At 38.7% G+C, this 25,784-nt stretch overlaps 1 protein-coding gene across 1 annotated transcript in view; it reads left to right on the plus strand.

The window, feature by feature from the left end:
• The first annotated feature begins 538 nt into the window (after positions 1–538).
• The window catches only part of rem2 (RAS (RAD and GEM)-like GTP binding 2), a 48,547-nt gene continuing 23,301 nt past the window's right edge, over positions 539–25,784 (plus strand). The window contains 4 exon segments of the mRNA XM_036596717.1: positions 539–823; positions 7,350–7,526; positions 7,528–7,675; positions 8,886–8,959. Coding sequence (XP_036452610.1) covers positions 812–823; positions 7,350–7,526; positions 7,528–7,675; positions 8,886–8,959 — 411 coding nt within the window. The 5' untranslated portion in view covers positions 539–811.

A 25,784-nucleotide genomic window follows, 5' to 3' on the forward strand; every position in this document is an offset into this window, starting at 1 on the left:
ACATGTAGGTTCACTGGTGGTTTGGCTAGTAAATAAAATCGCAATATTCATGTTGTAGACATGGCGACCCCTGGTTCCTATCACCACCCTGCAAAGAAATCAGTCTGTAAGTTTCTCTACAAGGACCCATTTTCACGTCAAACCACTCTGAATGACTCCGTTTACATCTCAGCATTTTGAAAAAGTGGTATAATTCCGCTTTAATGTTATTGCCTAATCAAAAATCACTAAACTGAACGATTCAGCTCATAAAATTTTCAGAGGCAAAGCGAAGCTTCGTGAAGAGGAAAATGGACGTAATGTCTCAAATGACGTCATGCGTCAGTATTGTATGCAAATAGAGTGCAAAAAAAAAAAGCCACAAGAACACAACATAAACACAGAGAGGGGGCGTGGCCATAACGCCTCTCTCCGCCTCTCTCCGAGAGAAAACAGGTGCGTTCATTGGCGGAGCTGCTGAGAGGGGCGTGGCTCCGCCTGGCTCTTCTCGTGGCGAGCCACTACAAAGACTTTCACGAGCAGGTGTAGTACAGCCAGCGGAGAGCTCGCAGCGGTGTTGTCGGCTGTCCTCTGAGAGAGAAGGGGGACCAGGCAGGGCGCTGGCTCTTTTTTCCCTCACGGAAAGTCATGCGGTAGCGTACGAGCCGTTTTGGTGACAGAAACACCCGCGAAAAGGAGAGAAGGAAAGGAGGAGAGGAGGAGAGGAGGACGGCGACGGTACGTTTCACGTTTTGGCGCCCGCTGAACATGTCATGGAGGGAGTTCCTCCTTACCAAGGAGCTTCTCTGTGAGCAAACAGCAACTGAGGACGATGTCGGAGCAGGTAAGAAGCTCATGAGGGTCTCCACGGTGTGGTTTTGTCTCCTGGTTTAGTTGTAGTGTCTCTCGACGACGCTGCGTGGTGTACACGCCCTCTTCCTCAGCTCCTCAGAGCATGTTGGGGGGCTTTCGGCTGCCAGCACGCACCTTTATTTAGCTTCACGGTTCCCTAAGGAGCCCCTAAGGTGACATGGTGTCTATTATTTAATGAGGCGTGGCCACAAATGTTTATGTTTCAGTGTTTATATGTTAATAATTAATGGCCATGAGATAAGTTTCTCGTGGCAATGAATTAATACACTTACTGAGCGCTTTATTAGGTAAACCTAGGATAGGTGGACTTTGTAGTTCTACAATTGCAGATTGTAGTCCATCTGTTTCTCTGTATACTTTGTAAGCCCCCTTTTACTCTGTTCAATGGTCAGCATTGCTGAAAGAAACAGCACAGACCGGCGAGCATTTCATGCTGATCTGTGCTGGTTTATGTTGGTCTGGTTCTGGTTTAGCTGCTCACCCCAGCATAGTAATGCTGGTTGACCAGCATACCAGCATTCAAAACACAACATATGCTGGTTTCACTGGTGACCAGCCATGCTGGTCTATGCTGTTTTTTTTTTTCATCAGGGAGGACCCCCACAGGACCACCATAGATCAGGTGCTATTTGGGTGGTGGATAATTGTGTGCTAGTGTGTGTTGTGCTAGTACGAGTGGATCAGACACAGCAGTGCTGCTGTGTCTTCTGACCACTGATGAATAACTAGAGGATGACCAACACAAAAACAAATGAACTGTCATCTCTGACTTTACATCTGCAAGGTGGACCGACAAGGTAGAAGTGTCTAATAGAGTGGACAGTGAGTGGACGCAGTGTTTAAAAACTCCAGCAGCACAGTGGAGCTGATAAAATGGGCAGTGAGTGTGGATATAAGGAGGTGGTTTTAATGAAGTGGCCAGTCAGTGTACATGACATATAAGCCAATGTATTTGAAATTGGCCATTTTCAAATATATAGTAACATATACAAACATATGTGTGTAACAGTATATGATATATGATATACTGATATACCATATATTATGCATGTGTTCACCCACCTGACAGACATGATCCACATATAATGCATATATGTCCAATATTTGCTATATATATGTACATCATCTATATGTACATAACCTATGTGTACATATACTTTAAAATATATGTTTAATCCTTTTGTTATTATTTTGTGCAATTTACAAATGATGATAATAATATGAATCAAGCTGATTTAGATAATCAATAATAATTGATTGGCAACAGTGATTATTACTGGTGTACTTATCAATTAACTAATGTGACCACAGTAAGTGCTATGTAGTATGACGGTCAACCTATTCATGGTAATGACAGTAGAAATGATAGTGTCATGTAGATTCACTATAGGGCAGTTACAGTTACAGTGTAGTAACTATTTTTGACCTGATAACCCTATTAATTTTAACGACAACAGACAATATTGATGATATAGTCAACATATCAATGCAATAATATTTACTATTCTGCCATGATAATAATCCTACTGATGTTAATGACAGTAGAAATTATAATATCATTATGTAGATTGTCTAGCGTGACAGTTACAGTTATACTGTGATATCTGTTTTTGACATGACGATTCTATTAATGTTAAAGACAATAGACAATAGAAATGATAAGTAGGGTCATTATATTAATGCATTAACATTTGCTTTGACATTTTTGCAATGATAATAATCCTGTTAATGTTAATGACAATAGCAATTGTAGTGTCATTATGTAAATTTATTATAATGACTATGATGCACACTCTTAGCAAAAGGTTTAACCATTCAGATGGTTCTATTCTGTATATAAACACTGTGTTTACTAATGAATCCTTGAATTAAAAATTTTTTTGTTTTGTATTTCATTTGATAATCCTGTTTATATTAATAACCATAGACAACAGTATGATAAACACAGGTATTATATGAATATACACATATTATAGTAGTGTTACACTACAGTAATCCGGTTTTATTATGATGATTGCCATATTAATATTAATATCAAAAGTAATTATAACTAAGGACTTTATATCAGTGTACTATTTTTGCCATGTTGATTGTCCTGTCCATGTTAAATGTAATGAAAAATAAACAAGACAATAATAGTGATATTTATTGTCATTTATATGGTGTTAATATTATTATTCCAGCTGCAGTGTGTTAATGCAATGCTTTGTGAAGTGAGGTGGACTGATGTAGCTCCGTGCACGACTTTGTATCTTCCTCCTGTTGTCCTCTTTACAATCGAATATGATTAATTAATTAGCTCATTGCAATTAGTGTAATTGGTTGCGTGCATGTGTGTGGGTGCGTGAGTATTGAGCTTCTGGCGGTACATTGGCCTAACACAGTCCTCAGCACACCTGCAGTGCTAAGCCTGGGTTAATTGCTGCATTAATATTGATGGCAGTTGCCTGTGTAACCCCAGCGCAGAGCTCCTTGGGTCCATCTATTGTTTAAAGGGAAAGGGAGATTTATCTCTCACCAGCATTGAGTTTCCGCAGCCCATTGTGTTTGTGGAAGGATTTGTAAATGTGCTAAATGGGCCTGATGTAAGACAACGCATTCTAGAGAACAGAGAATTGTCACTTTTAGACGACACTCAGGTCTATGTTAGTGTCAGCCTTGCTCAGACTATAACGTCACCTGCCACAAAGTCATGGATGAGTGTTTTTTACACCTGAACACCAACAAAACTGAGATGCTTTTAATAACTCTTAAACAAGCTCTAACTTCTAGGTCAGGGGTCGGCACTGTGCGGCTCTTTTACTGTCCTGTTGCGGCTCCACAGCAGAATTAGATTTGTAGGTAAAAATAACTTTGCGGTAAATTATAGCTTAGCTGATTGTTTTTACACAGTTTTAACAGTAAATGGTCTTAAACGCTGGAGTTGTATAATACATAACTGCTAATTCACCCTTAAACTGTAAAGGTTGGCGCATAGACTGCTGGTCACCATAGCAACGGCAGACAGCCTCACCTAGCTAGTAGCTAATGAAAAGGCAAACATCGGTAATTTGGAGACGAACGGACTCATATGCAGTTATAAGCGCTCAGCTGGTTTCCTAATACGTTTAATCTGCAACGAGAAACTGTCAAACACAAAGTTTGTGAAGCTGAAGTCAGCTTCTCGTTCGAATTTTCCCATTCCACCTTAAATGGTGCAGCAGTTACATCCTTGCACCTCAGGCAGCATTTAAGGTGGAACAGGAAAATTTGAACAAGAAGCTGGAGAATGAGAAGCGACTTCAGCCTTGTAAAAAATCGAACATCGAGAGACATTTTACAAGAATCTATTCTACTTTTGAGGAAAAGTTTCCTGCCAGAGATGTGAGAAAAGCAGTTATAGCTGATCTTAAAGCAGATCAAAGTAAGTCTGCGTTTTCATTTATGTTATATTTTTTAGCCTGTACTAGTACATTAGCATAAACTGAGACATATTTACAGCCAAGACGGTAAAATGGATATAAAATGTTGTGGCTCTCAAGACGGTTTGATATTTATTGGAAGGACAAAATGGCTGTTCTTAACATTTGGGTTGCCGACCCCTTGGTATTAATATTTATGACATTTTATTAATGCCTTCTGCTAACATTCGCAATCTTGGAGTTATCTTTGGTCCCGCACTCCCTTTTCACGTACACTACAGTTGTATAGTTAACACAGCATTTTTCCATCTCGATACCATTACAAGCCTTCAGCCCCTAATTAGCCTAGCAGATGTAGAAACACTTATACGTGCATTTGAAAGCTAGAGGTGGGACCACTGTAATATTCTTCTACGTTATATGGACATAAGTATGTGGAAACCCCTCCTAATTATTGAGTTAAGGTTTCAGCCATACCCATTGCTGACTGGTGTATAAAATCAAGCACATAGCCGTGCAATCTCCATAGACAAACAGGGGGTCTTACTGAAGGGCTCAGGCACATTAAACACTGTCATAGGATGCCACTTTTGCCCCCAGCCAGTTCATGAAATTTCTGCCTTGCTAGATCTGCCCCTGTCAACTGTAAGTGCTATTATTGTGAAATGAAAGCATCTGGAAGCAACAGCAGCTTTGATGTGAGATGGTAGACCACACACACTTACAGAGCAGGACCACTGAGTGCTTTAAAAATGGCTTATCCTCTTACTACAGTGTTCTAGACAGCTTAAGAACAGTGTGTTCAGAACTTAGTGAAATTGGATTCCATGGCTAAGCAGCTGCACACAAAGCCTAAATAAATAAAAGTGATAATGATGAAACTTATTCACAGTGGTGGTGATGGGAACCATTTGTTGGAAGAGTTAAATGCCTCTAAAAGCTGCCTCACAAAGTTATTAGATGAAATAGTTATGAATATGCTGCTGGATGCCTTAGACCCTCCTTATTTATCAAAGTTGTGCAACAATAGTGCAGATTTGACTGCCTTTAGTGAGGTGTCTGATTCATTAAACTTTCCTACAGCAAGGAAACAAGCCAAGATTTGAGCTTGAGTGCATGAAATCAAGCGCTGACCTGTTGGTGCATTTACATATCATTTACATGAAGCACACCCTAGTTAATGCAAATGTTTCAGTAGTGAGCCAGTAAAACAACAGCATTCAGCAGCTTGGCCGTGCTTGTAGGGGGAGTTTGAGGTCAAGCAGTGAGTGCACTGTTCCCTCTACTGACCAGACTTTAAAATTAAAATTATGACAACTAAAAAGTTGTAAAATTAGTGTTAAAATTACGACAACTAAGTGTTAAAATTACAACAACTAAAAAGAATAAAATATGAGGTAAACAAAATGTCAAAATGTCTTAAAAACAAAGTGTTTTTAAGGTGCTAGAGTGATGTGATTGTGTAGTGTGGTTATTTTCCTAAAATAACATATTTAAATGCTCTATTATTGCAGTTGATGAGCTGCTTATGCTCTAAGAGTGGTGTTGATAATATAAAACAAACGCACAGGGTAATATGTCTTGGAATATAGAACATGGAATATATGTGTTTTTTGTTTGTTTGTAGAAAAAAAGTTTTGGCCTAAAATGTATTTTTAAAAATGTATGCATGGCAGGGAGGTGCATGCAGGGCATTATAAGGCAAAATAGTACCTAAACAAAACTTATTTTACCATTATCAACATTTCATTTAGTTTCTCTGCAATGCATTTTACACCAAAACACTCTGAATAACTGTACATCTGAACAATTATACTGAAATATGAAAAAAATAGGTGCAATTAAATTTTAACATGACTTGCTTCTTCCATATAAGTGCATACAGTAAACAAATCCTGACTGAATGTATAACTTCCCCCACTTCATTATAGACTAACATCAATAGATTATTGATGTAAACTTCATGACTGGCAGTGTATTGCCCATAAATAATATATCAGTCGTAAAGTCTTGGCTGGCTGATATTCACATGACTGCACATATGGCTTGTCACATCCTGTGAAGTCTCCGGTCAATACTTTCAATATTCAGCATTTTCAGACAGCACTTCAGTGCAGATCGCTGTATAAACTACAGCTCACTGCCGTCCGCTTGTTTTGTGACACTGAAATAGGATGACATCTCTGCTGTTAACCTGACCGCTGCAAGAAATTTGACCGCTGCTACATTTCCGTAGCTCAAGGACTAACCTTCATTTCTAGACTCCATGTAACAATCCAGATGCTATGCTTTGTGTACCAGCTGACTAGAAATATACAGAAATGCAAATATATTATTAGAAATTGGCTCTATTATTAAAATGGTAGACTCTGGTCATTGTTTCAAATTATTTTTTTTCTCTTATTTTTCCTTAGATTATAATGGAAAATGCCATTTATTGTATTTGTTTGTTTATTTTCTTTCTAGGTATTCCTCTTAAAGTACAAAGTCAGTTCCAGAATTGTTGGAACACTGTGAAATGCGAATAAAAACAAAAAAGCAGTGATTTGTAAATCCATTTTGATCTGTATTTAAGCAAAAGCAATACAGCTTTTTTGTAAATAGAGACTAATGCTTGAAACACATTCCAAAAAGTTATAATCAAGTCAATTTAAGACTTGGAACATTGTTAAATGTTTAGAAACATTTTAAAAACGGTGATGTAATCATGCTTGGGTGTAAAAAGCCTAGTCCTTGGCATGGGCTTGGGACTACTTTGACAAACCATTGTCAATAAACACTGTCGCTGCATGGCAGAAGCCATATGTCAATAATGTCCAGAAACGCCGCCAACTTCTCTGGGCTCAAGCTCATCTGAAATGGGCTGATACTTAGTGGTGTGGTCTGGTGAGTCAACCTTTCAGATTGTTTGTGGAAATAATGGAGGTGGAATGGATGTGTTCTCTGGACTAAAGAAGTCAAGGACCATCCAGACTGTTACCAACGTAAAGTTCAAAAGCCAGGGTCTGTCATGGTATCAGTGTGTATAAGTGGGTAACTTGCACATCTAATTTTTTAACACCTTAAAGTTTATTACAGATTTTCTTGTGTTTACAGGGTTATGGATTGACTCTTTCTGCTGCACCCCCGCTTCGCAGAGGAAGCACCCCGCTACCAATCAAACACCAGCTAAAGCGGGGAGAGGCTGTCTCAGAGGACTATGATTGGACGCCAGGTGTAAATGAGCCCGCCCCTCCGCCGGTCAGCAGTAGTGACATCAAGGATGCACCGCCACCCCTCTAAGCCCCCACCGCAGAAGTACCATGGGCCCCTGAGAATCGTTCTACTGGGGCAGAATGGGGTGGGAAAATCCTCCCTGGCACTCTCTCTTGCTGGGCTGTCTGACAGATCTCTTTCTGTTGACTCTGAAACCCAAGCAAGTGGTAAGAAACGTTTCCTGTGTTTTGAGTCAGCGTTTTCATCAGTTCAGCCCAAAATCAAATTTACAACATTGTGGATATTTTCAGATCAGAAGCAAAAGTGGAGCTTGAATTTTCTCCTCTCTCTCAAAAATGAAGCCTTTAAGTACTATTTATCTGATGGTGACAGTTTTGGTGATCTTGTACTTAATGGCCATTTTGACTGGAAATGAAATAAATGAAGGGTGACCCGTGACTTTTGTGCACAACTGCTTACATTTAAGTTAACATTAGCTCCAGGGCTGATAGACCACATGTGGCGTAAGTGCAACACTTTGTAAATTAGATCTTTTTGCTGAACCTTTGCTTTCATCTACACAGTTATACAGTTATTAATTTTAAGACTTATTATTCAGTAACAGCTGTTAAAACCACTACAATACCACTTTTTCGTCTAATACCAAGTGCTAATATTGAAACCTTGATATCGAGCTGATACTGACCAGATTTTTTCTACCACGCTTTAAAATGTGTAAAATTACAATGCTTCAAAAATAAGTAAGTTATAAATAAGTCAACATGTAAGATGAGCATCTAAAAGTAGGCTATGTACTCAAACACCCCTAGGAAGTAATACATAGACAACAACATGATATCACAAGATTCGAGTCAGCCCAGATTTGTTACAAGATTGGATTGGATTCATTCTTTTTTCCCTTCGTTATTTGCTTCAGCATTTTCTGCTGATAGCAACCCGACACCGATAATGAATCAGTGCCATCTCTAGCTAATATAAATGATGTAGAACTAATGTGAAACTAATATGCAAGTTATAAAGTTATGACCAGGAGAAATTTCCACCAAAAACGAGCCCTTGCAGTTGTGGTTGAAGGGGTTAAGCAAGATCCAAAAGGCTTTTGGCTCACTCTATGAGTCAGTATCTGCTGCCCCTCATCTGACAGACACAGAATGAAGAGAAGATTACCAGCAAGGGGCTCTCGAGGGGTTGATTGGAAAGTCTGAGGGTTATGTCACGATGGCATTCATCTAATAGCATAGCCTTTCATCTGTCTTGTGGATTTAATAGGCTGCCAGATAACAAGCTCTTGCATTCAGATGGGAGCGCGGCTTCTGTTCAGTGACAGAGTGCATCTCGACCCAAGCAGATTGTTTATAATGGAAGGGCAAGAGTAAAGAAAGAGATTTGTGAAGGATAAATCTGTTTGTTTTGTAGATGAGGGGTATCAGCGGAGAGTGACAATAGATGATGAAGATAGCTCCATCTTGGTGTATGACAACTGGAAGCAGGTGAGTCATACACGCGCAGATGCACACAGTTTTGGAAGCCTGTGTATCTGTCATTCCCTCTTACACACTGCTGTCTGGAATTGGTTGTCGCCGACTGCATTGACACTGCCACTCATTTACACATGTCTCTATTAACACTGCCACTCCAATATTCAGATTTCCAGTTCGTGGCGGATGGATATTCACTGACAAATTAAATTAGCGTCTGTGTGATGGAGTGAGGAGTGAAAATGCTATGATCGAAGAAAAAGAACCTAGGATTTCAAGAGTACTGTAATAAATAGAAATTTGAAAGGTTGATTTAAAGAGGTGCTGAACGTATTGTATCAAAAGTGTAAAGTGTTAAAAATCTAAACACCATCATTGAAATAATATATTTTGACCCCAAAGTGCACTACATGGCTAACAGGATGTGAACATCACACCTATATGAGCTTATTGGACATCCTATTCCAAAACCATGGGAATTAATATGGAGTTGGACACCCTTTGGCCCATCCACTCTTCTGAGAAGGCTTTCCACAAGATTTTGGAGTGTGTCTGTGGGAATTTCTGCCCGTTTATTCTAAAGAGCATTTGTAAGGTCAGGCACGGATGATCATTCTTTTCACCGGTGAACATCTCCACAACCTGAACTTTGAGCTTAAAAAAACTTTTGTTGGGCTCCTGAGTGGCGCAACCGTCTAAGCGTTGGCCCTATCATCAGGAGATCGCGAGTTCGATCCCTGGTGATGCTACAGCCATCCGTAGCCGGGAGTCCAAGAGAGCACAATTGGCCTCGCTCTCTCTGGGTGGGTAGGATGGCCCCTCCTTCTCCCCCCATCACTCAGCGCGATGCTAGTCAGCGCAGGCGTCTGTTAGCTGACGTACCAGATCTGGCGGTTGACGCTTTCCTCCGAGTGCGTTCGGCTGTCCAATGACGTTGCGTGAGCGGCAGCTCGAAAAGAAGCGGTGGTTGGCTTCACAGGTCTCGGAGGAAGCCTGTGTTAGCCTTCACCCTCCTAGCGTTGATAGCATCGTGTGATTGGGGGAGTCCTAACTAGCGGGTGGAATTGGAGACGACTAAATTGGGGAGAAAATCGGGTAAAAATTAAAAAAAAAACAAACAAAAAAAAAACAAAAAACTTTTGTTTATCCAATTTCATTATGACAATGGCAATCCATATATTCAAAAAATTAAATGTGGAAAGTGAAAATCTTTATCTTCAGCTTTCTGACAGAGGCCATCTGATTTTGCGCTAACATATCTTATATTGGAGCTAGTCGTTATCTCATTTATCTGGTCTAGAGCCCCTGTTCCAACTGAAGAGAAGCAGCCCAACCTGGGATACTCCCACCGTCATGCTTCACAGTAGGCATGATGTTGTTTAGTTGATGAGCTGTGTTGTCATTGCACCAAACATATCTTTTAGGATTCATGTCAAAAACTTAAACCTTAGTCTCATCAGATTGTTTTGGTGATTTTATGCATTTTTTTGCATATTTTAGATGGACCATTTTGGTGAAAAGGTGGCCAGTACCTGACAAAACCTCCTCCAGCTTTTTTAACATTGCTGTAGGCCTCTTTTTGTCCACTTTTTAGGATGTCCCCATGGTGCCACATTTTCAACTTACTGATGAGTCTTTACTGCAGGGATGCACAACTCCAATTGTTGTTTTTTTTTGTTTAGTTTTTTTACAAATAACTATTATTTCTGTTGCTTGCAAGATTCCATTAAAGAAGGAAAAATGTCTGATATGCCTACAGTTTCAACTAGAGGGGGGAATTGCATGAAAGAACTTTGATTTGGCTTGACTAAGCTTTTGCTATGTTATCCCAAGTGGTTGCTACGGTATTGCTAGGCCATTCCTACAGTGTTCCAGGTGGTTGCTAAAGTGTTGCTGTGCTGTTGCTATGACATACAGGGGGTCGTTACAGGGTTGCTAGACCATTGCTATACTATCGCAGGTTGTTGCTTAGGTGTTACTAGCTTGTTACTACTATGATGTCCCAGGTGATTGTTAAGGCGATGCTAGGCCGTTACTATATCACAAGTCGACGCTATGGTGTTACTAATCCATTGCAATGTTAAATAAACACTGTACAACAAAAACTGTACATGCAGTCTTTCCCAAAATCAGAAGTGCAATATTCCTTTAGAAGGATTTTGGGGTTCTAGCTCGAAAAAACTGTGACCTGTGAAAAATTTGTAGAATAATAGAATGAAGAACAGTAAGTTTGCTTTGTCAAGCCAACTTAATATGGGTGTGTAGACTTTTTTCATTCACTGTAGCTACCTCTGGTTCATCAGTGGAGAAGTTCATCATGAGAACATAATAATGTACTGTCTTGCATTTGAAAAGCCTTATAAAACTGTTCAAAGACTTCTCACACAGTTTGTAAACAAGTAAATAAGAGGTGTGACATTTTAAATTTGGTTGCAGCTCAGTTGTCACCCGTTGTTTAATGGTTCTTCTTAAAAGCAGAGGAGGAAAAAAGGGACCGGGCAGCACCCAGAGGCAATGACAGGCCTGTTATTGGTTGTTTCTTTTGCCTCTGTTTCCTTTTCTTTAGAAGAAATTGTTTTTTTTTCCCATGTAATTTGTTCCACTTAAGTTACAGCGAGAGCCGGGAGCCTTCTGCGGTTCTCGCTACATTTTATCTTTCTGTGAAATCAGGAAGGGCAAGACTCAAGCAAACCACAAATTATTGTCTTCGAGCACACATTCTATAACCAGGCTCTATGCTAAATAGCTACAGTGCCTGTGAAATTAAAGGTTGAGGACAATGCAAATGCAAAATTTAGTTTAAGCTTTTAGTTTAGCTTGCTCATTTATCATAGACCCCTGTGACCCCTATGTCAACATTAGGGCCAGAATGATATGAACATTTTATCAGTGATATGGATTATAAAGAGCTAAAAAATTTGGTAACTGGTAATAACAACTGAGTTCATTTCGTATGTTTAAAAATTAAACAGACTCCAATTTGGCCACTGAGAATTGTCCAATATGACATAATATTACAGTTAAATTAACAGCAACTCACAAAGATCTAAAAATAACCATGAAACTTTATAACTTGTTACCTTGAAACAAGTTGATAACATGAACTCTCACAGTGTTGATGTGATGTTGGATGTAGGAATTTTGAAATTGACACTAAATCTAGCTGGATTAGTATTATGCAAACATTTTGGCACAGTAGCCAGTGCTGCCTAAACATTCTGTGCTTCCAGACTGAAAGAAATAAATCATCTGTTTGAAATATTGGTCAAATTGAAACAGGTCGAATGTTGGTCTATTTTAAAGGAAATATCTGCTGATACTGCTGTGATTCCGATATCGACACATCATACCTGGTCCTTAAAGTCATAATTTGTCTGAAATGACGTTTAACAAATGAAAGGCTTTAATAAGTATTTCGTGGTGCTAAATGTAAGTTCACATGAGATTTTAGGATAGAGACATGTCTCGTTTGATGTTTTAGGGAATTTTTTAAGAAAACGTGATATCATACTCACATTGAATAATGCAGGGCTGTTGTAGTAACACAAGGGCATGCATTAAACTAACGACAGTAAAAAAAAATATATATATATAAACAAATGTACAAAATTTAGCACATATAAAAACATTTTAATATTCACAAATAAAAAAGGGAAATCTTTTATCCACCGCAAGTTTAAATGGTAGGTTTTCATGTCTGATAAGTCTTGAGTAACAGAGACTGCCTTGTCAGATGATGTGCCAACATCTTAGTTTGTCGAAGTAACATTGAGAACTAGCGCTGCAAGATACGGACTTTCTTTTTCTTTCTTTTTTTTTATATAAATAAATATATAAAACACAAAAGACCCATTTGTCATTGCACAAATAGCAAAAATGTGCTAGTGCTGCATCACTTTTAGATATATGTGCACATATTCTGTAAAAACATCCTAATGGTGATGCAGATTTGTTGTAACAGTACCCATTAAGACTGAGAACAGTCATCATGTTTGAAGTTATGATTAGATTATTTTGAGAGGTGTGTGTGTGTGTGTGTGTGTGTGTGTGTGTGTGTGTGTGTGTGTGTGTGTTTGTTTCAAGCAGCTGTATAGCAGAATTAAATCACTCGCACCGTACACAGGAAGTTGAGGTTTGGTCCCTGCTGAGAAGAACAGCTGCTCTAATATTAGACGTTCTTGGACTGCACGTACAATGTAGTTTGATCTGTTTTCCCAGGCTTTAGTGATTTGTTCTTCATGGACACTCATCATATCATGGTGTTGATTCAAATCTGATTAATTGTGCTCAGAACAAAGAAATATCTTTAAAATATTGTTTTTGGTTTGATAGTCTTGCATATAATATGCTTATTTAATCATTAATACAAGCAATAATACAACAATACTGCCACACTGTACAGCATTTTACTGAATTTTGACCTTTACATTTTCTTCCTTGACTTTTTATGATTCAGCATAACAACCACCTAAACAGCAACTCAAACAAAGATTCATATTTACAGTCAGAGAAATTATGATCTCAAAGACCCTTTCCCTGTGAGAATCAGGGCATTCAGTCATGTTTCCTTTGCAGCATCTGTGTAGCTGAATAATTTACTTTAGACCTTGTCTCGACTCAAAAAGATTTAGGTCATTCCAGTTCTGTCTGTGTCTGCCCTCCTCTGTCCATCCTCCTGTACCCACCTCCCTCGTTATCCCTCTCTTTCTCTCGTATGATTTTCATGGTTTCATGATATTTTTCAGGTTTGGGCTATTAACACATCCTCTACAGAGAACACATTTTAATGCACAATTACTGTTTGTTTGATGAATTTAACATATTGGGGAAAAAGTAAAACATTAAATGTGGTCTGCGCAAAGTTATGGTGCGTTTTATGTTTATTTGTTTATTTTTTACAAGCAAACTGTGCACTAAATTGTGCAAATAATGACATATTTACAGTTGCTCACTGTTAACTTATTTTCAACTAGAAAATCAACAAAACATCTTTTTTTTTCAAACCTTTGCATACAACTGTAAATCAGTTATAAAAGCTGTTGCGAATTTTTCATTGTCTCTGCTTCATTTAAGCAGCATATAAAAGTTCATATGTGCATTCATGTAGTCAGATTTCAGTACATCCTAAACACACAGGCGATGTTGATTTCATAGCAATGGCTTTGTCAGGTTCGTTCATGAACTTTCCCATTTCTGGTTTATTTTACTGCCTGTTCGGAGACTTTAATAAACAATTAAATCAAATCAAATCATGTTTATTGTCGCATCACATTTACAGAGGTGTGAAGATGAGTGAAAATCTTAGGTGTGTTGCCCCCTTGTAGTACTTAAATATGCAAAAAATATATAAGAAAAGAAACTATATATGTGTAGTTTTTCTTTTCTTGTATATATACACACACATTAGACTCTAGATATATACACATATACACAATATACACAGTAATGTACACCAGTGTTGCACCATTCCAATATACAGTTTTTGTACAGTAATATGTTATGAAATACAAGCTATGATATGTACAGTTATACACTTCCATGTATGCAATATGTGAATATAGATAGAGAGATAAATGAGATGCAGGTACACAGGGGATAGAATATTGATGTATATGTTGCAGATTATACAAGATATAGATAGATGTACAAGATGTCAATCTATATGTGCAGGTATGGGTTTGCTAGATAGAAGTTACGGTAAGATCAGAATGAGTCTGTTTGAGGTTTGGGTGCGGTGTAGATTTTCTATGGAGATCATCATGATGATTCAGAATTAAATCAAATAAAGTTATTAAATAGATTATCAAATAGTTATTAAAAGCTTTAATAACTATATTTCAATCATACTTTTGATTCAGCAGATAATATTACAAAAAAATTCAAATGAGAGATAAATATGACAGTAATGTAATTGTTTGCACAATTCAGGTTTTTCGTGACATTGTTTACATTTATTTCTCATAGAAACAGTAATGTAATGGTTACATTATTCAATAGATCAACCAATTATAGAAGCTATCATTCATTGCAGCCCAAGTTTGGATAATGGAGTTTAATATAATGTATAATATGAATAGAAGAGTTTGGGTGTCTCATGCAAATTGCATGTTTTGTTGGTTTTCTTTGTGAAGATATGACTGTGAAAATATGACTGTATAACATTAAGAGAAAATCAACAAAACGTGTTGAAACTTTGGCATACATCTACACAAATTTGTCCCAGTTGTATGTTACTGTTATATTGCTGCTGTCGGGAGAAAACCTTGTATCTCCATTTTGGTCGTTTTTCAGTTTTTGGCATAATTTGAAAATGTCTGATGCCCTTTACATTGTACGTAAATTTCAAGATGAACGGACCAAAAGAAACGGCCCAAAATGACTTGGAAAAAAGTCTGGTTCCATTGACTTACATTAAAAGTAAAGGATGTTTTTTCCTTCTCCTGTAAAGTTGTCATTTTGGAGGTACGAGGTCTTCTTCTGACACCAGTGATATGATGCCCCCAAGCTCACAGACCTTTTTAAGACATGGACCATATCTAATGTTTGCTCTTTAAGCTTTGTCTTCCAGATTTATTTAAATCTCTTTATAAAGCTCTTATGACCCACCTTAGTGTGGCTGGTATGTGATTATGTGTATTGTATGTCAGTAGCAGAGGTGTATTAGAGAATGACTGCACGCTTTGGACGGGCTCCAGAGCAGCGAGAGAGCCAAGACTGGACATGCTCCAGGGCCCCTCTCTGTTTCACCATCCCTCTCTCTTCTCATCCTATCCATCCATCCAACAAGACATCACATTACCATGCCCCACTTGGTCTGCCACATGTTCATATGGCCAAAAAAAAAGGGTTAGAACAAACTAACTCAGGAGAAATGCAGGTAATGTAGGGATAAATCTCAGAGAGTCCAACAGTTAAGTAAAAAAAAATCTTTAGGAAGTGTTTAGTGCATCATGAAATCTTCCACCATGATTTAGTTTGATTTATTTTGGTGCGATTCAGAATCCTTACACTGCAAATTAAGATTAAGTGACCCTTATTAGTCCCACAACGGGGGAAATTTCACCTCCGCATTTAACCCACCCGTGCAGTTAAACACCACATACACACTAGTGAGCACACACACACTAGGGGCAGTGAGCACACTTGCCCAGAGCAGTCGGGCAGCCCTATCCACAGCGCCCAGGGAGCAGTTTGGGGTTATGTGCCTTGCTCAAGGACACTTCAGTCACATACTGTCGGCTCAGGGATTCAACCGGCGACCTTCCGGTCACACCTTCCGGTCACAGGGCTGGTTCCCTGACCTCCAGCCCATGACTGCCCCCATGTGTAACTGAAGGGAGTATTTGCAGAGTAGTGAAATATGGACAATTGAGCAAAACACCTACTTTATGTTTGAAAATGTCCCAAGAATTTGAATTGTGGCAAAAATGTGGACATACATTACTGTTCAAAAGTCAGAGACAATCTTTCAGTTATTTTCAGGTCATTTTTCTGTCCACTCTGCCTTTATTACAGCTTCTGTTCTTTTTGTCAGAATTGCTTTCAGTTTTTTGAAGAAATCTGCAGGCTTCATTTTCCCCACCACCGAAGTTCAGTCTTAGAAGTTGGTTTCCTTTTCTGCTTTTTACATTCCAAGTAATCCTATACGTATTTATTGATGCTGAGGTCTGGACTCTCAGTTGGTCAGTCCATTGTTCTGAGAACACCAGCAGCTTCTTTGTTTGATTTGCAAATGTTGTTCTTTTTTAGCAATTTCCTTTTATCAGTATTGGCTTCTTGACCTTTACACATCCTTTCAGACTCATAGCGTTGAGTTGTCTTCTCACAGTGGAAGGATGGACAGAAACGCCTGTGGATGTTTTCAGATCTGAAGCAAGAGTGGAGCTTGATCTTTCTCTCAAATATGAAAGTTTTAAGTGCTGTTTATCTTATGGTGACACACGGCGGTCTAACAGATTTTGCGGGTGGTAGTTAGGACTCTCCTTTTTCTGTATTGCTTGGATTGGAGAGTTTTTTCACTTAAGTTCCTTTCCCCTCTCTTATACAAGTGGATTATTTTACATGTGATCTCCTCAGAAATCTTCTAAAAAATAAATAACTTGTACTTAATGGCTGTTTTGACTGGAAATGAAATATATTTAATCTATTATAATTGATTCTAACTTTCTAAAATCGATGCCACTTTCAGATTGATGCATCATGATGTATTATAAATGCTGCTTACAAGTAATAGGACAATTTCATGTTGTGTTGGACTTAAAATGAAATAGCGATTATGATGTTAAATTGTCAGCTTTTACTAGAGGTTATTTACATAGGAATCTGAGCCCTTTTAATACATTGTGATTCCTAGTGCTTAGTTGCAAATCCCTTTCACATCTGTGTCACAGATGTGCTAGTATAATTTGGATCAGGTTAATCTTCATCTCTTCATCTCTGCATCTGTCCATAAGACATTTTTAGCGATTTGTTACCTTCTGTTGCTGTTTTACCATTGAATGTGCTCTTCCCTTTATGGAAGCCTTAAACTATGAGTGTATGTGGAGTGTTCTGGAGTGTTCATGACCTGTTTTTTTCTTTGTGCTTGAAAGTATTCGGTCATCCAATATTTGATACTATGGTCATCTGTGGCCTGCCAGTTTAAGTTTGCCAATGTGTTCTTTTTTTGTTTTTAAGGATTATTCAAAAGATTTTTTCAACTTAAAAATAATCTTAACTATTGTTTTATGCACAAAGTCATTCAGAGTGGTTTGATGAAAAAGTGTTCATTGTTAAGCAACTATATATATATATAGCCATTTTATTTACTATTCAAAACCACCAGTAAGTTTTATATGAAACAAAAGTTTTCTTTGGGGACTGTTTTGCTTTGCAACATCCTGCATTTATTGCTCTGCCAAAAAAATCTTTTAGACCAAACCCTTATTGCAAAACTATTGTAAAACAATGTCCCAGGCATCAGGCAGCGTATTTGTGCATGCAATAGCTTTCTGTGAGGGACCTTTTAGAGGCATAAAAACTCTTCAGACAGACTCTGGTTCTTATCACCACCACTGTGAACAATTCAGACATCAGTAAGCTTCTTTAGAACAGAGCATTTCACATCAAACCACTCTGATTGATTTTATTTATATCATCTAACCATCTAATTATGCAGAAATAAAAAAAATGTCTGATTTATTTGTCTACGGTCACCTCATAATGGCCTGCTGAACTGGCCTTGAATTTTCTTTACTCAAGGGTCTTGATCATGACTGCGGATACACATTAACTAACACACAGTTGGCCTAAGAACAACTGAGCAACCAGTTGTCAAATATACAAAAGGCTGGCATTCATATTCATATATGTTTCACCCAGTATAGCTGTAAATACTCTCAAATTGAAGCTGTTTTTCTGGACTGGACTGCAGTTTGCCCTTTAACTAGGTCATTGTTCCATTGGTTGTGCACTGTACATGTAACATTTAGGTTTAGACTATACTATAGGAACTCCTAAATCAATGCACAGTACAGTGCAAAAGTCAAAGACCACAATCAATTTATTTAATTTCCAGTCAAAACGACCATTACGTTGTTCATTTTTAAGGAGATATTTTTGAGGAGGTTAGATTTGAAGATAAGTAAAAGAAAGTTAAGATAAGTTAAGGAAAGTAAATAAAGAAAAAAAAGTTTCCAAGTTTCCAAAAATTATTAAAGGGTATAGAGAACATAGACTCTAGACAACCATGCAAGACCTGGTGGACCACCAAATCTGTACTTAAAGCTTTCATCTTTGAGAGAACATCAAGCTCCATTCTTGCATTAGATCTGAAAAGCGTTCCTGTCCATCCTTCCACTGTGAGAAGACACAGTGTGTGAAATACTCTGGTCGTTGGTTGGCTACTCAGCATTGACTAGCTGTTAACTCACTCACCATAGCGGCGCTAATGCTAGCTTTTAGGGTAACAGTTCTTCTTCTGGAAATGCTCTTTTCTAGTTTGGTAATCCGCTCTTCCTCACCTTAATTGGGATCTCCTCTAGTGTCTCAGGTTTGGGAAAATCAACCACGCTCTGTTTCAGAGATATATCAAGCATAGTTGTTATCTATGAAGGACTAACTAAGTGAACCATTATGCTAGAGCGCCACCCTGAGGCAGACCAGTGCTGCATCTCTAGTTAGTAAAGAACATTACACACAAGTTCCTTGTTTGTGGTTGAAGCAGGCTATTCAAGTCAGTTTTTCCTAACAGACAGCATAAGTTTATTTTCAGGGACCCCCCTGAATCTTGATTTTGAGACATTAAGGGGGACCAAGAGGTTATTTTGGACATCCCAGACCCTCCAGGACCCCTTGTACTTCAGAAGGCACCTCAACGCTTTGGGCCTGAAAGGATGTGCAGCTCTCAAGATGCAGTTACTAAGAAGAGGAAATAGACAAAAAAGAAAAACATTTGCAAATCAAAGAAGCTGCTGGTGTTCTCAGAATAAAAGACTGACCACCCCAGACCCCCATATGAATGAGTTTGAATGTGTTTGGGTTTACTGGGATTGTGAGAAGCGGAAAATGCAATCAACTTCTAAGACTGAACTTTGGAGGTGTGGAAAAATATTCCTGCAGAATTCTAGGATAAACTGAAAACAAGTTTCCTGAAAAGAATGGAAGCTGTAATAAAGGTAAAGAGTGGTCACGTTAAATACTGGAAATGTTGATATTACATGTCAGTTGTTGAGGCGTCTGAGAAATTAAGCGTGGCAATTTTTTTTTCCTAGAGAAATGAATAACTGTAAATGGCCAATTAAAAACATGAAGGGTTCACATAATAATTCTCAGTTTATTAATGAAAGAAAAATATTTATTTAATGAATTCTGTTCTTTCTCCAAGGTTGTTTTGGTGCTCCTTTTTAAAAAGAGAATGAGATCTAACTGGAGTTAACCTCTTGAAACTGTGAACTGTGGGAAGCAGGATTTAGTTTGTGTTGAATTAGGTCAGTTCTGCAGCAGACTTTCCACTAGTGCTATAAACGAAAAGCAGGCACCGGTCACCTTGTTCTTCACCTTCACTGAGCCCGCCGGACACATGAGTCAGTCACCCAGGCCTCTGCGAACACATGACCCTGTGGAGGACTGCATACATAAACCAAACAAACATGCAATATGCTGCAAACAGGAGCACTCTTGCATTCACAAATATATACAGTACACCCTCATTTACGCACACTTAGCTTGATGTATGCACACTGACACACTCGCACACTCACACACGCCTGCTCCCCGGAGTCTAGACCGCCTCCATTCGCCCCGAAACTTGAAGTGCTTTTGACAGCAGGAGGAAAGAATGGTTTTAATAAGTCATCCACTTTCCTAAAATAGCCGGTCATACGGTCAGCTACATCCTCACGCTCACGCTTCAGCGTCCTGTCACTGCTCTCAGCCATCAGCGCTGGTGCGTGTTTACGTCACGCTCCCTTACTCCTGTTTTCATGCTCTTTACTCTGGAGATGAGTAGTGGCAGGCCATCTGAACGTGCACGCAGAGAGCAGTTGAAACCTGACCAACCTGTCTCAAAGCTGCCGTGTCCACTCCGTTATCCAGTAACGTGCCGCAGGGTCTGCCTCGATGCAGTTAAATGCAGGCAGGGTACAGAAAGGACTTGGCACAGTTTAGCATATTCCCCTGAGATCTGCTCTGAAATGAATGGAAAGATTTGCGACTGTGAATTGATTTCAGTGCGAAAGTGAAACTGAACAGGATGGTCTACAGCAATGCTACCCTGTAAAACATCTGGGCATTATAAGCTATACTGATTGACATTCAGTGTTCTCTTGAGCTCACATAAAGCTGCTAAATGTTAACTTTACAGAAGAAAAACATACTTTACCTTTAGGGTAAGTCAATGTAATCAGACATTTTTCAAGTAATTCTGCGCCATTTGTTTTGGTCCATTTATCTTGAAATTTACACAGAATGTAACAGGCAGCCAGAATTTATGTCTTCCAAGGGGACTCAAGGGGAAGGAAGTAGTTCGCAGTGGAACCGGTAGAGATGTATAAGTAAAAACATCGCAGTCGCAGGCTAATTAAATGTCATCAGTTTGAGACAACGCAGCCGAGGGGAGCAGTGCAGACAGCTAGTCACAGATGGAGAGCTTCCTCGGGGCGCTACCTTGTTTGGTGCGGACCTATCAAACGTTTTTCTTTAGTTCGCTCCATTTCGATGTATGTAAACACTCCACCCGTATTCGGGTCTGCATCAAACAGCTGAACCGGTCTGACAAAACCCACGGGTCTCGGTCCGCTTCCAACCGAACCCTGTTCGGTTCATCACTGCTGGCGTATTCTTCAATAGAGCTGGCTTTCCTCTTCTTCCAGCAGCACATCAGCACTGTATGCTGTCAGTATAATCTGCCTGTTTGAATGTCTGACTCTTTACAGACTCTCATTGCACTTCGAACTGCAGCTGATAAAAATGACAGACGAGCCTGAAAATAATATCTGAGTTTGATTAAATTGTAAAAAAAAGTTGATTTTAGTTGTTCTGTGGGCCGCTATACTTTATAGTTCTAAACAGCTGGGCCTTGGTGTGGAAAAGGTTGAGAACCCCTGATGTACACAAAGAGGGGGAAATGCTTGTGGGTTCACAACATTAACCGACACAAGATTTCTGTTACATTTGATTTGTTTATTAGTCTACACTGTATATTATAGCATAAACACTGCATTTCTTTACTGTGTCTGCCTAGAAACTGCTAGCATGCTGCATGTAGTATACATTAAAAATAGACCCAAAGCATATTTTTGTGCTTCACATATGCATTACCGCTGTGTTGCCTCATCACAATATTAATATTTAAATTGATATGGGAGCGTATATTGCACAGCACGGCGCTGTTACCGCAACTGGTGTAAAATGGGCTTTAGGAGTCTTGCCCAAGGACTTGTGCTGGAGCTGAACCCTGGTTTGTCACATGGAAAGGAGTGGTGTTACCAACTATTCCACACCAACCTCAACGTAACTACAAATATGAACATCAGAACACACAAGATAGGCCATATGACTTAATATGTATACATTATGGAGTTTTGAATTTGTGTGGTGGAAAGATTCAGACTTTTTTTGCCTAAAGCCAGATAGTTTGATGTAGTGGCAAAACATGCCATCCCTTGGCCCATATGCAGAGCTTTTGGGCCAGGCCCCCCTTAATCCAAGACGCATATTGCCACAAGACGCGAGACCTGACATAACAGTGCAAAATCTTTATAGAGCCAAGATTCTCATGATATAGCAGCAGAAAACATAAGACGTAAAAACAAAAAACACAACCTTGTGACTCGCTACAAACATTTTAAAACTGACTTCAACAATTATCGAACAGATTACAGGAACAGAACTGATGCTGCGGCGCAATAGAATTCTAACTAGTTTTATTTATGAGGGAAAGTTGCTTTTTAGTTTACTGACTCAGATCAAACGTCTGATTCAGCGATGCATTCAGATGTCAAGTCAGATTATCTGAGATTTGATCATGTTGTTTTTAGGGAGATTGTCTGTTTCACCCCATTTTTATAACAAACACATTAGATCTACTGCAAAACACAGAAGGCTGTTAAGAGAACCAACTAAATTGCTTACTTTTCCGCACACATTATTCAGCTGATGGCGAGGCTCACCAGCAGACAAATCCAAAGCTTACGTTTCTTTTATTTGTTCTCAGCTTTGGACATAAATAGAAAACAAAACAGTGCACTCTAGGATGTCAGGGGTCATTTAAATTCTCCTCTTATGACCAGTTCTGGAGAACTCTGACGCACTGTGAACTAAAAGCTTGACCGAAGTAATGGCAACTAGCATGCTGAGCTGTGATTTGAGGGCTGCAACACATTGGACGAGAATACAGAACAGAAAAGCATTGAAAAACACCCATACACTTAAAAATGGGGGTTCTTCAAGGGTTCTTTTGTAAAGAAAATGGTTCTATATGGAACCATAAACATTCAAAGAACCCTCTCCATGACTAAAGGGCTCTTTGCATTGTGAAAGGGTTCTTCAGGTAGATGTGCTGTAGATGTTTCTATATAGAACCTTTTTTGAAAAGGGTTCTATATAGCACCAGAAAGGGATCTTCTATTGTAACAAGCCTGACATCGTAACAATAGAAGAACCCTTTTCGGTACTATATGGAATCCTTTTCAAAAAGGTTCAATCTGAAGAATGCTTTCACGATGCAAAAAAACGTTTAATCACTGAAAGGGTTCTTTGAATGTTCATGGTTCTATATAGAACCATTAAATAACCATGATTTTTACGTATGTAGCACAAGATCATCTTACACTGTACTCATATAGTTGTGAATAAACCTTTATTTATTGTAAAGATGGATATCTTCACAATCTCACTGTTTTTAAGCTTTGAAGTAGGAGGTGAAATAAGTTATGATGTGACTAGTTAAGGTTAGTATGGTTAGTATTTGTCCGTTTATTATAAAGTCTATAGATTGATCGCTTTTCTCTTTGTAAATTTTAAGTCAGGTCACCTACTATGGCTTTTTGTGGTTTCATTTCAGGTTTAATTAAACGCAGTCAGTGTGTGAATTCTCAGCTTTTTGTTTAGCTGCGGTAGCATTCTGGTCAATGTATTTATATTTATTATATTTATTTCATTTTTGTATGCTGTGAGCTTCTACAGACCATCTAGAGTCCATTCTATTATCCACAAACACGCTACAGGGCCAGTCTAACTGCAGTCTAATGCAGGAAGAGTATGTGAACAATTGCATTAAATGGACCAATTTGGTACACTCCCCAAGATGTACTCCGAAATAAATGGAAGAATTAGAGATGGTGTATTACATTTCAATGGATCGCTTTTATTGGTGGAAGTGAAACAGAACAAGGGCAGTAGACATCAAATATCATGGGGCTTTTTGCTGTAACTTAGCTGTGGTACCTTAAAAATTAGATTTCTGGTCAAAGTAGGGATGCAAATTTTGGACATTTCTTTTGACCAAAAACCAGCTGTTATAAGTCAGCAATTAAATGTTAATTGGCAAGCTTAAAATCAATGGCTCATCAAAATACCAATTACAACATGGACAGTTTCGGGTTCTTAAATCTAATAACCCGAGCCACGTTTGAAGAACTTTGTAAAATATTTAATATATACATACCCATTTTTGTTTAAACCAAGGAGCTGAGCTATAATATGTTCATGATTACATGAACTAATTGATTTCTACTTTCTAAAGTTGGAAAGTTCTACTTGCCACTGATTTGTAGCCAAAGTTAAAAGGGACATAAAACGTAGATGTCATGACCAGGCCTAGCTTTGGCTCAGTATTCCTCAGCAACTGTGCAAAGCTGTCACCATCCACCAAGTCCTTCTCTATAATTTTGCCCACCATTGGGTGATTTCCTCACATTGCTGTGCGTCACACTTTCGCTCGTAGAACATGGACGAAGCTCAAGATTTTTGCTTTCGATATGGTTCGTTGTTGTAATTGTGCTGTCATCCTCGCAAAAAGTGTTCCTGACCACTACTATTTTTAGCTGTGCTTCATTTTTTAGTGGGCATGTCCAACAGAACTAATTACCTATTGTGTTGTCATGACTGCATTTAAAAAAAAATCATCCTTAACTCGAATGATAAACCCTAATAAACTAGAAACTGTTTAGTGGAAATGAAATGAAATGTAACTTTTTAAAACCGATAGCATTGGCCGAACCATTGTTTACTGGACGGTCACTGCGTGAAAGAAATCCTTTAACCTCAGTGTGCTTTGAGCTCTCACTCACCGTCTAGGGTCTGCTCTGGTATATAATGACACACTGCACAGTCATTCCCACTGCAACTTAATGCAGGTAGAGTACATGGAAAAAATTTCATCAAATGGCCGAACGTGGTACGTTCTCCAAGATCGACTCCGAAATAAATGGGAGGATTGTGATTGAGATGGTGGATTGAATTTCAATGAATCGCTTTTCTTGCTTTTATTGGAGGTGAACAGAACATGGTCTATTAAAATGCTGGAATGCCACTCTTTTATCCAGCGACATGCTGCGGGTCAGTCCCACTGCAGGCCGGGTGCAGAAAGAAGTGGGGGAATTTGGAACATTACCCAAGATCTCTGAAATTAATGAGAAGATTTGAACTGGTGAATTAAATTTCAGTGAATGGTCTTTGCTGGGGAACATGAAACAGGAAATGACAGTCTGCTGCTACAAATAAGAAGTAAAAGCCTAGTAGACACCAATTAGCATGACGTTATTTACATAATGCTAATTTAGGGCTATTTGCTTTCACCCAGCAGTTTTAGCATGCAAATTAGAGTCTCTAGTGAAAGTATTCCTTCAACCCTGGTAGGCTGGGAGCTCCTACAGACCATCTTTAGTGATGGAAGTTAAATAGAGTAAGAACGTCTATTAAAATGCTAGAACAGCAAATGAAAAGTGAAGGCCAGTAGACGCCAATTAGCATTAAACAGTGCTAATTCGAAGCTGTTTTTGCTTTGACAATTCAGAGTTGTTTGCTTCCCCAGCTCTTTGTGGGAACATGAAAATTTGATTCTGGTCAAAGTTTTCCTTCAACCCTGGTAAACTTAGAGCTCCTACAGACGGTGTGGTGTTACTCAATGCCTTGCCAACTGGACACCCAGGAGAAAGGATGGCCATAACTAATACATTACAGGAGTGAATTATTAATGCTATTAACAGCATGAAGCGTAGCCCACAGGCCAGTGTAGAAGTTCATGCCACACTGTATGGAATTCATTTGGGTAAATGTAAAGTATAGGTGATGTCAGCATGCTGTTTAATGCTAGCAAAAGTAAATTTATCGTACTCTCCTTGGAACATCACATTGA

Source organism: Colossoma macropomum, unplaced genomic scaffold (assembly GCF_904425465.1).
Source record: "Colossoma macropomum unplaced genomic scaffold, Colossoma_macropomum, whole genome shotgun sequence".
NCBI classification, from domain to species: Eukaryota; Metazoa; Chordata; class Actinopteri; order Characiformes; family Serrasalmidae; genus Colossoma; species Colossoma macropomum.